The sequence below is a fragment of the Takifugu rubripes genome, chromosome 9 (assembly GCF_901000725.2).
Source record: "Takifugu rubripes chromosome 9, fTakRub1.2, whole genome shotgun sequence".
Taxonomy (NCBI): Eukaryota; Metazoa; Chordata; class Actinopteri; order Tetraodontiformes; family Tetraodontidae; genus Takifugu; species Takifugu rubripes.
The window spans coordinates 3,590,738-3,608,479 of NC_042293.1; the positions used below are offsets into that span (position 1 = coordinate 3,590,738).

Below are 17,742 nucleotides of genomic sequence, written 5' to 3' on the forward strand. Positions count from 1 at the left end.
CATCTGGCTAAAGTATCTTCTTAGACATCCTCTGGTTAGAGTGGAATGATGGGGATCAGCCTGTGGAGCCATATGAGCATCCAAGTGATGAACCTTCTCATCAACTGCAGCCCACATTACTGATAATTATGTCCTGGAGCCAATATTCCTTCCTGTTTTATGACCATCAGGGAGAGAGATGCACCAAACTGCCTCCACAACAGAAGTGCACCAGGCCTCTAGGGGGAGCCACCAGTTGCGAGAGACAAGCAGGACGTCCACATTAAAGTCAACTACTGTTTTGAGAGGAGAATGAAGTTGATGTTTTATGCAAAATGTTCCCACTTGTTTCCCTGTTGCATTTGTTTCTTGTGCCCCTGTCGGCCACCGTAGCTTTCAAAGTAAATGTGCCAGATTTTAATGAACAACTGCACACAGTGTCACTCTGCACGAGCACAAACTCACAGTTTTGTGTCACAGCGGCACAGAGAGCAATTTGGACTTCTACCGAGGTGTTGCACATGGAAAAGAGCTGTTTCCGTCAACCCGCGGAGGCCGAACGCACAAACTGTTGCCGCTCTGCGCGGATTAAACGTGACAAAACACACACGCACATCCAACCCAGCCAAGACAGCATCAGCACGCATGTTCCATTTCGGTGATTCCCCACCACCCGTCTGTCCATCACTGCATCATCCCTAGCGTCCTCCTCCCCTTCATTCTCTTCGCTCTACTCTGTGGCTGGGGGGGGGGCATGTGCGCCCAGGGTCCGCCCACCACCTCCTATTGGGCAGAGCGTTGACTGGATGGGGACTATGGGGGGAGCTGGAGCGCTGAGTCCGACAGCCTGAGAGGGAAGCTGTATGAGCTGCGGGGACTCTGCTCCCATCACGGATAGTGTCGTTACACCAGACTAGAGGATTTAAAGCCCTTAAAAGCTCTTAAGAAAGGAGTCCCGGCCCCAAGAGGCGGACTTGGCTCATCAGCATCGCGCTGCTGTAGTTTCGTGCGCCTCCTCATCACTCCACCTGGCTGCGCGCATCGGCAACAAGAAGCCCATGGAGGGTTGTCGCGATGTTGTGCACAAGGAAAACTAAAACTCTGGTGTCGACATGCGTGATCCTGAGCGGGATGACAAACATCGTTTGCCTCCTGTACGTCGGCTGGATCACCAACTATGTGGCCAACGGGGGTCCCAAAGTGGCCGAGAGCGGCGGCGGAGAGGCGGACAGAAAGTTGGAGGAGGATAGCAAAGGGGAGTCCCTGCGGATTATGGAACGGCTGGACCGACTGGAGAGCGTCGTCAACGAGCACATCAAAGGTCAGCCTGCGTTTGTGATGCACTTGTGGTGAAAGTTTGGCCGCAGTAAAGATCACCAAACTGGCTAAACCGTGAGGCGCAATAGCGCATCTCGCTGTCGGCCAAATCCTGATTAACATGGACATGAAAAGCAACAAATATCTGCTGTTCTGAATGAATGTGCCGCTCAGATAAAGCCGCCAAAGTTTCTTCATGGCATCAAACTCCTTTTGATTCTGAAAAAGCAAAAGTTTTTGCGGGATCGTTGCGTCCACATCGGAGACGTTGTCACAGGGGGATGATTGGCAATAACACAAACCAATCACGCACACGTGCATTTGCTCCCGACTACTAACCTGCATTTTTAAAGTGTTTGAGAACAATACAGATGCTAACAAAATGTAAACCATGCAGTAGTGGCTGAACCGGGGGGAGCGCACCATTACCCTGACATGTTGAACTCTCATCACTTTTAAAGGCACTCATTCAGCTCGGATCCATCCACCCAGCTTGGACTCAATCCTGCATCGTTCCTCTTTTCATAGCTCTCTCCGACCAGCTGTGCCAGTCCAGCCTAAATTCCGAAATCAGATTAGGTCATTCGTATGACACATCTTTCAGAGTCAAGCAAACAGACAGCGCTCAGAGTTTGCACACTTCCTCCCCAGACAGCCAAGCTTGTTTGTATTTATCCATTGATTAAAACGATGAGACACTCACAGGAGACATTCCATCTGGGTGTGCCTTCCTTTAGTTATCCTCCTCCAAGCCGTACATCGGTGTCACCACACATTAGTAAGTGGGACAAACTCTTCCTTTATGCCCGTAAATGGGACAGCATTACTGGATTTAGGATAAATATGTGCTCGGTTGCCGCGGCGTGATGATTAACATGGGTTGCCTTCTTGGGCTGCTGCTTATCTCTGAATGCCATTCGGTGGGAAGATTAGAACAGTGATTTATCAGACAACTCAAAAAGAATGTTGATCCAGGATTAATTTTCTGTTTCGGATGAGCTGGCCAGGGGTACGCTGCTAATTCGGAGAGGCCGACGAAGCATCGAGGAGGGAAATCATTGTTTCAGATGTAGAGATAAATGAGAACTTTAGAACGATCACACTCGAGGCGCTTGGCATTAATGCACGAGTACATAAAAAAGGACAAAGCACTTCAGGTCCTTTTAGTATTTGATGCTTTGGAACATAAATGGTTTGGAATTCTGTTGTTAATCCCATGAATCATCGCGCAACAGAGGTCAAAGACACAAAAGACTTCCACACCCTGATGGAAAACATTTTTCCACAGTCTCTTCCCACATGTCCAGCGACGGACTCATGCAACGTCTTCCCGTCGAAACCACGGAGAGGGTCGGACCGTCGGTGTATTGAAGCGTTCAGGACTGCTATAAGAATCTGCGTAGGCTTTGGGGTTACCTCCGAGGCATAAATAGCTGCTTGGCATACTGCTCTCCTCCGCTATGCTGGATCCTCCGAGCTGGTGCCAGATCACATTATCTGCTCGGGGCTGATGTGTTTATGCTTTGTCATGGACACAAAATGACCATGCTGGAGCTGACATGCGTCCCTCAATTAGGTGAATATGCAGGGAAAGAAAATAAAAAAGGGGACTTTTAATTGCAAAACTGGAAAGAAGGCTGAGTCAGCTGGATTGATTAGTCGGTTTTACAGTTGCTGTTTTATTACGTGGACTCATTAAAGGCTTCTGCCCTTTTGCTGCAAACATTTTACAGAAACTGCTGCAGCAATTCTGTAATATTTACATAAATAAATAAATGAGGGACTCACTGGATAAATCATATATAATGTTTGTACCCTGGACAATATACGTGCATGTGGGCATTCTAACTGCCTGATGTGGATTGCTGTGTGTTTTTGTAGGTGTGCACTTGGATTACAGTTCTAAAATGGTTTCTATAGTGATGTATTGCAGTCCAGTGTTTCTCTCCACTTTCAGCAACAATGGCATTCTATCGTTTTCAGGTGTTTAATGTTTCCCTCTGCAGCCGTCAGTGTTGAGGACTGTGCATGTCACAGTTGTGGGCGGAGGTTGCGCATTGTCCAAATCGCAGTCTTGTGGCTGTGCTGGTTGCTGCTCTGCCGCCCGAGTCGGGCTTGTTTGCGCAGGTGTGGGTGCACGCATGCATTGGGGGACGTACGGGTCCCCATTTGTGTTCCATCCTTGTATAAAATGCTTTGCGCTGCTGAAAATGATTGAAGACGATGGGGCCCATCCTGTCTGTAGCACGCCGCGCGCAGTTGTCAGGATGTAAAGACAATAAAGTGAGATAATGATGCATGTAAGAAAGATATTTAGCTCTCAGAAGGCATCGTTTTCCCGTTTTTCCTCTATGAACTTGACCCATCACGCAAGCTTATTTTGGAGATAACATACAAATCCTACACATTTTGGTATTTACATCATCCTTCTCTCAGCAGATTATTCGACAGTGGGATGAAGGACGTTGTACACAGGTGCATCGGCACAAACCAACAATATTTTGAGGACACAGCTAAGGACACCTCCAACAGAGATGTCAGTTAGACCTCCTCATTTCAGAGTTTATGCCGATAATAACGCAACATTAAGCGCATGGAATGAAACCCAAACCGGATTCTTGGCCGCGTTTCTGTCTCTTAATCTTCTGCACAGTCAGAGGCCTCCCCATCTTGCGTTATCATGTTTTGATCCCTGTTCTGTGTTGTTTCTATCCTGCCAAGTACAAGTCTTATTTTTAGTCGTCTCTTTTATGAGTCAATGCGAGTTGATCCGTGCTGACAGTGCAGTGAAGAGGAGGAGTGTGGAGGTTGGACTTCTGAGACTGTGCGGGCTTGTGTATGCATCATAATGTAAGTGTTGTGCATCATCAAAGGAATCGCAGTGGCGGCAGATCTGACGTGGATGGCGCTGACCACCTGTGGAGCCTGTGTGATTGTTTGCTGCTTAGCATCACTGGACTCCTCCTGACATAAGTGGATAGAGACTCCTATGACACTTTGCTGAACACTCGGGGTGCACGGAGACTTTCTTTTGCAACGAAATCAATTATTTCTGTTCTGTGTTTGGGATTTCCCCACCTAGAGATGCTCTTTCGATGCCTTAAGACTGCAGAAAATGTTGCTGTTTAGAGGAAGAGCAAAGATGGAAGGGAAACGCTGATGAAAGCGGACATCCTGCACGGCTGGATCATCCCCAGAGGTGCAGAGGGCATATATTAAACTATGAGTTATTGCTGTTGCTCCATCTTCGCCACTTGCATCTGCACTCTTGCGCCGGTGTGATCATTTCAAGGCAATTTCGCCTCGATTTCCCTCCTCCGCCGTGGTAGAGAAAAGGTGCCGGTGATTTCGGAGTGTGTCACTTTTTTAGGATTAGAGTCGGTCGCACCTTCTTCGAAAAGGTTACGTTGTTTTTTTTGTTTTTTTTATTCCTGACACTAGTGTCCAGATTATTACACCCCAAGGGAACTGAAGCCCATCATTGCACTGGGCAGGTTTATTATTGCTTCTGGAATCACCTGAAGAGGTCGGACATCACTGTCGAGACATTTGTCATGCAAATGTAAAATCCAGACTGCGTTCTAGATTTTGTCAGGGGCATCACTCGATCACAGCGCGTGTGGCTCAGCAGCAGTGGCTTCATTAATTATACAAATCAGCAGATACGCTACTGTGATATTACGTTGTGTTATTATCCCAGAAAGCTTCTCTGCACTTATTCAAAGCTGCGAGGCATCATTTGCAAGGTCATCGTGGAAGTTAGAGCTCAGATCTGCTGTTTAAACGATTCTGATGGTTTGCACGGGAAGCTCGGCAACCTTGAGAAGATCGGAAAACTTTTGCACAATGAGACCAGAAAATAAGCAGCTAACTAACAGGAAAAATGGAGGCTCTAATCTCCGGAGATTCTGAATCCTTCAGAAAAAACCTTAGTTATTAGGAAAACTCATTGTGGTTTATTTGCACCAACAAATGGACCATTTTATGTGGCATTCCTCAGACATCATTATGTAACTTTAAATGAAAGGAAAAATGTAGAAATGCACCTTTTGTTCTTAGCAGCACCAATATTTATTTGTCCCTGAGCTATTTTTTTGGGAAATATCGGTAAAGAAGATATTTATTTAATCATTGGATATATTTGCAAGTGAGGCGGCTCTGAAGAGACCAACACTAGCAAACTGTCACAACTCACAGAATTAAACGATTTAAGGATGAGATTTTTCAAAAGATCCTTCCTGACTGCAGCTTTTGACCACCTGCAGCAAGTTGACTCCGAAGCAGCTTCATTTCTGCCTGTCTGACGGCTCAGACAAGGTTTAAGGGAAAAATCTCTTGTCTTTCCTGTAGGATTGATCGTTTCTATTTGTTTCTTTTAAATAATTTGTGTGTCTTGAAACACGATGGTTAAGTGAATGTTGAGTGAAACTACAACGAATGCATCAGAGCGCGCGCGCGCACGCACACACACACACACACAGAAAAATACTCAGACACACAATAGTCGAATATTCATCACAGCCCTAATGGTGGCTTGCTGCTTTGACTTCTTCTTGTGCTGATGTACACAAACATGTACAAGAGCTGACAGAGCACACACACACACACACACACACGGCCAGTAACCTGTTTCCAGAACCAAAGCAATGAAATGTAGTCTGCTAACTTAGCCACTCAAGCATCCACTTGTCACATCCAATAAAGAGGAACTGCTTGATTACCCAATTCACATGTGCCATGTTTCATGCGTTTCCTTCTCTCTCTCTCTCTCTCTCTCTCTCTCTCTCTCTCTCTCTCACACACACACACACACAGACACACACACACACGCACACACACACACACACACACACAGACAGACTTCTTTGGACACATTTGCCCAGTCCTGTACATGTCAACATTCATAAGATGAATCTCTCACAGCAGGAGGCTCCTTAAAGGTGTCGCTTTGCATTTAAGATGCACCAAACATGAAATCTAACATTAACTGAAGTTGCCACTCTCGTTTAATATCTTTTAAATCCCACGGTAGATTTCCCCTGACTCTGTATGTTGACAAGCCTGTCTGTGTTACCCCAGAGCTCAATTTCTCCAGGGGAACTTGTTCAAGATGGTGATGAAGGGTCTCGAATGTGTCACTGGCGGTCTGTTAAAGTTGGCAATTACTACTCAGTTCAGCTCTGAGAGTGGTCTCTGGTGTCGGCGGCTCCGGCTCCATCACTGTTTCCTTATTTAGCCGTAATGGGCCCATTACATGACTGATGCTTGCTTATATTAAGACTGTACCAGTCAACATACTGGTGGATGAATCGGTCTATATAGCTCCACTGTTGGTTCAAGAAGCCCAAATTAATGTTTTTTATGAGACACCAACACACTCGCATCCGTTACGCAGCCACTGGTTTCCCATTACAAGCAGGACTGATTCTTGTTGGTAAAATATCCACAAGGCCACAGTGGGAAACATCTAAAATGCTTTGATGTTTTGAGGGTTCACATTGTGTACAGTTTTGAGACATTTATCCTTTTTCAGATTTTCTTATGTTGCAGCTGTCATTAATCTACCCTCAGCTTCAAGGCTGCAGCACAATGGAATGTGAAAGAGCAAAAGGACCTGAAATATTTCTGAGTGCACTGTACCTACAGGATGCACAGTGCAAGGAAAAAATCTGTTCTATTTCCTTGGGTTGTTTCTATGTGCACTGATCATGCAGCAGTGTTAAAAGACCCGCATGGTAATTCAGTAATTTAGCATCCAATTAATTAACTATGGATGATGTTTGTGTTTTAACAATATTTAATGGATTTCTGATTTGAGCTGGGTAGCAACATTTTCTCTCGTTAGGAACACCAAGACAATATCAATTAAGCTATATGCAAATGGTAGGAGGCAGCAGTATTGTCTGAACATTTTGGAATTGTTTAGGCTAAAGTAAAACCAAGAAAGAAATCAGCTAATTAAATCCAACCGATACGATGTTTTAGACAGACATATTTTCTTATCCTGTCATGCTAATAGGAAGTTAGCTTGGTTTCCTCAACAACAGCCCCAATTCCTAGTTGCCATCCCATAAACTGTTAGCTCGACCTAACAGATGATTCGCTAACAACTTAGAATAAGAGCTTTACCGTCCTCCCAAAAGTGGCGATAAAGACAAATGAAGTGTTGCATTATTGGGTTTTTTTCATGGTGGAGACAGTAGCATCAGCAAGTTCTGTCCTGCGTTTCTGCCTGTTTGGTAGGAAATGCCTTCATCTGGCTTATGATTTATAAATGCTTGCAATGCTGACTGGTTCAGCATAGCTTCTTTCCAGTCAAACTCTGCTGAATACAATGAAACCGCTCACAAGTGGTGAGTCTCTGTCAAGCAAATCTTGCACTGCAGCGTCTCCTGTCTAGCTTCAACCATGTGGTATGATGACACTTTGCTTTCCACCAAAAACAAAACAAACTAACCCTACTTTGATTCCACTTGGTGGAAACACAATATTTTTTAAAATTTGTCATCAAAATCTAAAGGATCGTGAGCAACTAGGTCATAAATGATTTAAGGTTTACACGCAGTTTAGATTCATCTGGATGTTGACACTGATGGATGATAAAACTCAAGATAAGCAAAGCACAAGCAACTACCATGACCCAAACTTAAAAGGGATCCATTTCCTTAAGAAAATTGTGTCGATACACCTGAGTTTGTTCTCTGCAGCTCTGCACGGCATCTGCTGGGGGATAATCTCCTAAAGCTGTGAGATTCAAGACTCTGCACATCACTGCATAACTACTGAAGGTCTTTTATTTATTTTTTTTGGCCGTGATAACACTTGCTTTTTCTTTGGGAAGATTATCTAAGATGTGTGAGTTTGCCACCCACTGTCACTCTCTTACCATTCCTGAAGCAGCTCGCCGTCTCCCAGAGAATTTTCAGACAGCACGCTCACTGCAGGTCCTCACAAAATCTCTATTCCATCAAGTTTCAAAGAAGTTCTTTATTGAACACCTTTAGCCTGAGGGGCAGCTAATCTTCCAGTGTACAGCTTGTACCTTTAGAGTGGACCTCAACCTGTTGGCTGAGGCTTAAGATTTCTGAAAAATGCAGGAGAAAATAATGCTTCCCTTTTTAAAATGAAATCCTGTCTCTCTTTCTCAAACTGAATTTTGTTTTTATTGTGGAACAAGTGGGGTTTTTTGGGGGTCAATGTATTAAAATGGATCCTGCATTGAATCTATTAAATCTAATGCTGTGACACTGAATATTATTTGTATTTGTTAAATACCAATGTGTAATGTTGTCTCGTAATTCTTTCGTGGGGGGTTTGTGTGTTGCCTGTACAAACCTGAGGACGTTTGGTGCCGTATTGCTGTCGATGAGGACCAGATCAGAAGATGGCATTAATCACTCGTCAAATTTTAGATGCACATTTATATTCTCAAACGTCATTTACACGTGGATCTTATTTTATTTCTCCGACATTATGACAAGTGTTGTTTGTTTGTAGGTCGCCAGAGTTTAGTGGATCACCTGCGGGCACTGAAACGCTTTGTGTCCTCAAGCATCTGCCTCTCTGCTGGACAAATGGTGGCCTGCTGGGGGAGCAGAGGAGAGGAAGCGCTTTCATTTGACCTAAGAGAGTTTGTCTGAACTCGCTGTACTGATTCATGTCCAGTCAGAAAAACGGCACTGAACATTCCCACCCTGTGGGTAGTTGTGCTTCCTGTTCTGTGAACCTGATTCCAGCAATTCAAAACACATTTTGACACGAGTGCAAACACAGCTTTTTAAATTACAATCAGATCGAATGGGCACCGAAATCAAAAGAAAATCCATTGTTAAAATGGCACCAGTGACCCATCATTAGAGTTGCAACATTGTACAGAGTTACAGTGGGTCTACTTACGAATGTCTCTATATGAGAAATTTTCAGGTTACGAAACGTCTCAACGGGAAAATATTTCCTCTTGTTACGAAAGAAATTTCAGGATACGAAAGGCAAAAATATGCTCCCGCTGCTACTTGCAGCTCGCAAAGTTTAGCGAACGCAAACATGCTTGTAGCTGCTCTGCCATTGGCTATCGCCGAGCATCTTCCTGTCAATATGTACAAGTTTGTGTGTATCCCAGCGTCTTCTTCATCGTCTTTGGGATTTATTGTGGGTGTTCGTATGTTTGTCCATTAAATGGCGGTGTTACCACAAGTGTTAACATTTGTTGCTAGTAATGACGGCTAATGTAAGATTAGCCTGTAATAAAGTTCATTTTGTTCCTGGAGAAGCCTTGCACAGAATTCCTACATTTATTGTGCGGTAATCTAATTGTAACATGTATTTGTTACATGTTTTGATGCATCTTTATGATTTATAAAAAAAATTATGTCCGAATTTTTGGGGGCTTGGAATGGATTAGGGCATTTACATTGAAAACGCGTCTCTACTTATGTAATTTTCAGGTTACGAAACAACTTCCGGAACCAATTAATTTCGTAAGTAGAGGTCCCAATGTATAGAGTAGGACATCCATCCATCCATCCATCCAAATATTTAAATAATTAATTTAAGGGGTGTAATGGAGATCTGAGGAAGAATAATTGCATCTACTTCATCTCTATCATTTCTCTAAAAAGAATATTAGTATTCAAAATTCGGAGCACTTCATCATCGTTGCTGCTGCTGTTTGCTCGTCCTGGAGCATGGAGCAGTTTATTGAACAGATCCAGAACTTCCAGTTTAGAACCACATAGAGTGGGAATCAGATCTGCACAAGCAGGCCTCAGAACTCTGCTCCCCATCCCTCCAAATGACAAATTTATTTAGTGTTTTGCAGTTAACAGCTGCAGATAAAGTCGGGTAAACACCTAGGAGAAAAGAGGGAATTCTGGGATGTGTGGCCGTTTACCGATTGTTATCCCGGACTTGTGACACACAACTTTGGGTTTCAGGTTCATCTTCTACGTTGGTAGAAACAGAGCAAACAAACTCAATCCACCTTTTTGTGATTTATCTTTCTATTAAAAGTAATTTTTGTGTTGTAATTAATCATAATTAACCCAGAGCGTGTGATTTAGCCAGTTAAAATCTTAAATCATTTGACAGCAATTGCAGAACGATTAGCTATGGCACAATCCAAATGCAACACAAAGGGGGCCACTGTTTGTCTGGAGAGTATAAGCATCCACCAACATGCAGGAAACTAATTATTTGTTGAAGTACATAGATTGTGTTGCATCTGTAAAGCTCTGCACTCTTGTTTCCTGAGGTCTGACGGGCTCCTGCAGACCCAGCTGAGCTGAAAACGAGTCGCAGGGTTCAGTGCTAATGTAGTATTTTAAGAAAGATAATTTACAACGATAAAATGTTAGCAATGTTGACTCTTTGCCATTTAAAACAGATTTAATTTGATCATCCCATCAGCTAATGAGTGACTCATGTGCGGGTCATGCATGATTCACCGGCTTTATAGAATTAAACCAGTCACATCTCATCTTTTCAACGCTGTAAACAACATTTATCAATGGCGCTAAATGGCTAATCTATCCTGTTTATGCATTTTTAATAAATGTCTGAAGTTAGTTGTGAATAATCTCTTATACATGCACAATGCAGCCTCTTTCATTTAGAAAAAGCACTTCCTGATCAGTGGGGGTGATGGCGGGTAATAGAATGGAAATTTTTAAAAAAAGGGCAAACACATTTCAAGTCCACCGTTACTGTGGCAACACTAGACTCTCTCTCTCTCTCCAATTTTGATTTGAGCCCGACAGTCTTGGAGGACATTGATCGAGTTGCGGCAACTTTCTTAGGTGAAATGAAACACCTCCAGGTGACCGCCATCGAGCTAGCAGCACAACAGCGCACGGACGCAGCACTCCAGCTTCCCTCACAGGACAATTTCACATGTGTAGCAAGTCTGAATACACCAACTCCTTTTGTTTGTTCAGAGCAAGCGTGTCAGAGTTTGACTCGCCGTCTTAGATAATCACATGGAAACTGAAGAATCGAGATGCAAAAAAATCTTTGCCGCAATACCAATAAAAGCTCTGCGCCGACCAAATAAAATGCTGAAAGAGAAGAGGAGAGAAACCAACAGGCAGGGAGAAATGAGGGGCGGCGCGTATGTGCGCGTGCACGCACCGAAGCCATCCCGATAGCAGATGTAGAAAATGGAGAAATTGAAAGAAAGTAAAAGTGGGAGAAAGAAGTTTAAATTTCTCTCCGGAGAATCGTTGATGCTGAGGCTTGGAGATAATCAGGTGTTGCAATTCCACTTCCCCAAGGATACCACACGCAGATTACACAACAACAAGGCCTTTTCTCTCCGACTCACACACGCACACGAGATGCCCTCGTCCACCAAATCGGAGTACACACTCTTGTTTATTTCCATCCGTTCATACTTACAGAAATCCTTGGGGGGGTTGGGAAGAAGGTCAGTCTATCTCTGTGTTTCTGGTGTGTACACCTGCAAAACAAAAACCCCATAATAGCATCAAAGTCAGGAATGCCCCAAGACAACACATAAGGTGTCGAAGTTGAATATTCTCCCCGTCTTGCAACAGTTTAGAAATTCATTTATGTGTGAAGAGAGCATTTATGCAAATCAATGCCAAACGCCTTTATGGTTATGGTTCCATAGCCTGTGTGCTGAAGGTTGGCACACTATTGATGGAGTTCCACTGCGGCAGGTTCTGGTAAATACTGGGGCTATCGGCGACTTTGCAAGTTTCGATTTTCGTAATCGAAAGGGGCTGAGGCCGTGTAATGTTCTAAGAAAATATTGGTTCCTAAAAGTCTGAAGGGTGTGGATATGAAGTTTTGGCCTATATCTGTGTACACATCAATGCTAATGCTCTTCTCCTGCTGGAATTGTGCTCTTGGTTTAGCCACTCACCACTGACAAAAAACTTGAGCTCCAAACAGGGCTTTTTTGGGAGTAAGTAACTTTCCTGGAGCAGGGATTCTATTAGACCCTGTAAAAGTTCCTGTAAATGGTTGGTGAGGTAAGGTTTCCCCAGTGGAGACGTGCACCATCAGCCCCTGCCCCCTAAAATTAGCCAAAGTTCTTGGAAGAGGCTCCCTATGGAAATATCACAAAGGTAAGGCACATGTGTAAATCGTTTCCAGATTTGTTAAAAGAACTGATGCAACAGAGTGGTAAAACTGGTCCTGCCCCACATTCTATTTTTATGTACATTTATTTATTTGTTGCATTTATTCATCATTTGGAAGCGAGCCTGTATCATATGTGGCAGCTTTGGGGGGAATAGGAGTCAGCTCGGGTTTCCATGTGTCCTTGGGAGGAAAATCTTGTAGGTGCACACACACACACGCAAACAAACACATCCTTGTACTTTTCATGGGTATAATGCATTCCCCAGCCCTAACCCTAACCCCCTGGTCCGATCCCTAACCCCCGGGCCTAACCCTAACCCCCAGCCCTAACCCTAACCCCCTGGTCCGATCACTAACCCCCGGGCCTAACCCTAACCCTAACCCCCAGCCCTAACCCTAACCCCCTGGTCCAATCCCTAACCCCCTGGTCCTAACCCTAACCCCCGGGCCTAACCCTAACCCCCAGCCCTAACCCTAACCCCCTGGTCCTAACCCTAACCCCCAGCCCTCATCCTAATCCCCTGATCTTAATCCTAACCCCAGGGCCTAACCCTAACCCCTAACCACAACCCTAACTCTAATCCTGACATAAAACCTGGTCTTTTCAAGACCAGCCAAAACCTCCTCACTTCCAAAAAATTTCCTCACTTTGCTATTAGAATAAGTACTTTGCTTCTCAATACATAGCAAGTACAAGACACACACTCACACACGTGCACCCCACCCCACCCTCCCACATCCACCCCATTTCTTCCCTGCGGCTGCCTACGAGATATTAACAGCAGGGTGTCTTTCGGCCTGTGTCTGAACAGCTATGTGAATGTGCTTTGAGGAGTTCTATTCCCAGAACTCCTCTGGCCTGTTCAGTGTGTTGAATTCCAGGTTAGAAAACGGCATTTCTTCAGCTCAGTAATGAACTGCTTCAGCTTTAATGTTTGGCTGCATACTGAGAGGAAACGTTGTGTCTTCTTTCTTGTCTTACTGCTTTTATAAACCGGATAAACTCTCCATTCTCTCCTGAAACCTTTGAATGAATGATTTGGGGGGGTTCAATTGCTATTTATGCAAATACCTTGCCCCATCTAGGCAGGGTTTCTTCTTTCCCTTTTCTTTTTTGAAACAAGGAAGTGACTCTGTTTAAAATGAAATGAGACGCTTAAATCCTTAAGGAGGGACTGGAACATAAAGCAAGAGATAATATGCATCATTAATTGATTGTCGCAGTAGACATGGGTTCCTAACTAGAATAAACTTAAACTGGCTTATTTCTGATTTTGTCTCATAGATTTATTTATCTATTTAGTTCCACAGGGTTGAGGGTTCCATACTGGGCCTATCCCTAACCCCCGGGCCTAACCCTAACCCTCATCCTGACATAAAACGTATATTAAAATTAGTATGAAGGTCAAATTACTGGAATGTCTCGCAGTATCAAATGTCATTTACAGAAAATTGTTCCTGAATACATTTATCGTTAATTCTTGACTGTAGTAACAATGGTAACAATTTTAAAAAGAGAATTTTATTTCGCCTGCACATTGGTTAGCATGCTAGTGCTATTCTGGCAGACACATAAAAATAAATTTAAGGCAAATCAATTTATTTGATGGTTTTCTTTCTTGATTGCAACAGACATTTCTGCCTATTGGGTATATTAGATATTAGAATGCGGCGGAATAACTTATTACATTTATTCAAAACAAAAATGGCTGCCATCATCTCAGCAGTCTTTGCAAATGAGGTCCCTACTTACTTTCTTCCTTAAGAGATTTGCTTAAGACTTTTTCCCACACTGCCAATGTAAGGAGTAACCTCTATTATTTGACTCGGGCCGAACTTCACTTTCCTTTCTAGTGGCTATTAAAATCTCCTGTGGCTTCTATTTCCTGCACTTATCAGACCTCCCTAGCAACCCTAACAAGGACTAAGTGGCAGTTCATAATAATAATGGATAGTAAGATCTTCTGCTTTTCTGGCACCTGCAAAATTCTTAATTTTTTTTCCATTATTCAATCCAATACAGTCAATTCCAGAATAAACTTCCAATGTGTCTTATATAAGCTAAAGTAAATCGGGGTGAAGCAGATGGAACAGATGGAAGCAGTGGCTCTGATGCCGCTGCTTCCATCTGTTGCAGTTCTGGGGTCATAGCTTTCAAACAAATGTGCATTTTCCCCAGAGTTCAGACACTGCACCACACACATTTTCATTTTGTAAGCGCTACGAGCAGAAATTTTGAAATGCCATCATGCAAACAGGCACCAATCCTATATAAATAAATAAAAGCAAATGCATGCTGGTTGCACGTTGTGAAGTTCAAGCATTTCTCTGCCTCGATTGTACAAAATGGTACAGACGAAACACTTGACGATGCAGTTAAGTGGTGCAAAAAAACTGTTTTTAATTCATTATGGCCACGTAAGCAGCTGTGGCTTTGATTATGCAGTATACTGGGTGTTAAAAATCTCACTTTCATCCGTGTTTTCATTACTTCATAGATTATTCCTATGATTGTTCTCTTTTTCTGCTCTGGTTGATGGTTGTATGAAAGGCTCCAAAATACAATTCCTTTATACAGTTTTATATCTTCCACATGGATTTTTTTTTTAAATTCCCCTTCTATTGCTATCATGACTTGGTGACCTAATAAAAAACAACAACATTGGACACACGTTTGTGACTCGAGTTTGTGGCTGTCAAATAATAAGTTTGCTTGTAAAAGAGGATGTTGTTGATCTTGCAAGAAGAGTTTTTCCCATCTGTGGTTTTGATGTCATCTAATCAGAATTCCTGGAGGAAGAGACATTCTTTCAAACTCTTGATAATGATGGTGATAATAACATTGATGCTAAGAAACATCATCAGGATGAGTCTCTGTGAATAGAAAATGAGTGCTGAGTTGAAAAGTTAAATAATCCAACATAGGAATGCTGATTGAATGTCTTCCCATTAGGCACAGCGCTGCTGTTTTGTGACAATAATTCCAATTGGAGCTCAGTTTTGACTGTTGCTCTTGATTATGATTTCATATCCCTCCGTCGTGGGTCACTGCGTGAGCTCATATACGTGTTCCGTCTGTGTCTGAAATGGATTTCACATTGCGACGATATTAATAGGATGTGCAACTTGAGGGATGCTAATGTTTGATCTATTCCAGCGCACAGCTGCATTGTACCTTGTTCCCATGCAAATATCGTCTATGCTGGTTTATGTATATTTCATTGTGGGTAATAGGCTTTGGATTACATGCTCTGGTGAATTTCACAGCACAATGAGAGATTACTTTTTTGGAAAAAAGAAAAAAGACAAAGGACTGCGAGTGTTTGTTGTTCCCTGATTGCTTCTAAATTGCAATAACAGAACAATTAGGATTTGAATAAACTTAATAGATAAGTGTTGCTGACTAATAGCAGCTATTTATTGTTTACCATGCAACCCTGAAAAAAGCAACTAAATAACCATAATGCCTCGGGATTTATTGCAAAACGGGTTTCTGTAACGACACTGCCAGAAATACAAAGAGAAGGAAGATGATTGATACTTTTTTATTTTTAACTGTAGATTTTATGCTGGATGGCATTTCTTTAGCCCCTAGTTTGTCCCTGAGGAATCTTGGAGTAGTCTGTCCTTTAATTTGTACATAAAAAAAGGTCTCCAGTAGTGTCTTTGTTCATTAGCATAACAGTGCCAAGATGAGCAGCATACTGACTCATAATAATGCAGAGAAGCTAGTCCGTGTGTGTGTGTGTGTGTATGCATGTATATTTATATATAGTACATACATGTGCTACATCACTTCAATTTTCTAGTGTAATATCTTTAAAAGAACAAAGAAAACTGCTATTATTTAATAAAATACTTCACATTACATTATTTATAAGATCACTTAAATGATAAAATTCAGGAACTCATAGCTTATATATAGTAATTAGCAGAATGCAGCATTAGATGTATTTCTTTGGCTTGGGCTGTTTATTTATTTTCCATATTAATGTGTTTTTTACTCTCAGGCTTTATTGAATCCACTCTTATTAAATCGACTCCTGAATAACATGTTTACGTTTGGATCTAAAGAACTTGGTCCTTGACTCCATAGCCAGTTTAGGCTAATACCTTCTACAACCCTCATATACTTTGAAGTGCAGGTGAAACTGAAAAAGAAAAACATCAAAGACGCGGCATTAAGAGGCAGAGCCAATGTGTGTATGGCTTTGTGTGTGTATATTGTTATTGTAATTAGAAGTCTCCAACACAGCACCATAAAGTATTTACTCTTTAATTACATTTTTGGACAGTCTATACCATCATGGAAAATTCTGTTTTGTTTGCCAGTCGCCTGGTTGTGACTCTGTTCTGTGTAGTACAGTTACAACACACACACACACACACGGGGTGGAATTAAGATGATTTAAACCAGGATTTCAGTTGAAGCCAACATCAGTGGCCGGCTTCATGTGACCTGTTGGACTGAGATAAATACCTCTTTAACTGGGAATAATTGTAATAATCTGTTTTTAATAGTCCCAGAATATAGTCAGGATGAGATTAGATCACCAGATTAATTTATTCAGTTTTTAGCTATATCTGCCACATTATCTGTGGCATCCAGCACCTCTTAGAAATAAACATTATTTTCCAAATGTGTAAACTCGTGATTTACAAGTATGGTTATTTTTGCTAAGAGACATTTGCTATATAATCATTTCCCAAGCTTTCAACCTTTAATCAAGCTTGATTTATTAATTAATGGGGACACTTTTTGTAATCACTAAAAGTATAAGTAATTAGTCTCAAAGAAATTCACTACTAAATGTTAGAAAGTGAATGAGAAGGTTTGAATCCGAGCACTGAGCATCGCAAAAACCAAATGTCACAACTAATATGTACAATGATCACAAACAACTGCTCTAATATAACAATCATTGAATAATTGATTTAAAAAAGATGCCACGATGGCCACGATTTAAAGATTTTGCTTCTTTTTAATAAAATATTATCTTTAGGTAACTTTTTTCATTTGCAAAAATTATCAGTACATTAAATAGTCAGACTTTGCTGAAAAATTTAAGCAGCAAACAATCAAACAGGACTTTGCAGAGCTACAGAACAAAAAACAAACAAACAACACAACAATGAGTTCCAGGGGGCAATTACATTATCACATAAAACTTCCACCGTATCATTTTACATATATAAACCAAGCCTATGATAATTAAAGACATTCCTTATAATTTGTTACATATTTTTATCCTCACCCAACTACCAATTATTTCCCAAAACTGCTTCACCATGCTGCAACTAAAAATGTTCAAATTATTACAACTAATACGTTTGTTTGTTTTT

General features: G+C 42.1%; 1 protein-coding gene across 2 annotated transcripts in view; it reads left to right on the plus strand.

The window, feature by feature from the left end:
- The first annotated feature begins 838 nt into the window (after window positions 1-838).
- LOC101076808 (polypeptide N-acetylgalactosaminyltransferase 18-like) overlaps window positions 839-17,742 on the plus strand; it is a 75,642-nt gene continuing 58,738 nt past the window's right edge. For both annotated transcript variants that reach the window (XM_003967117.3, XM_029842218.1), the window contains exon 1: window positions 839-1,300. In XM_003967117.3, the coding sequence (XP_003967166.1) occupies window positions 1,054-1,300 (247 nt within the window). In that variant the 5' untranslated portion in view covers window positions 839-1,053. The remainder of the gene's footprint in view (window positions 1,301-17,742) is intronic.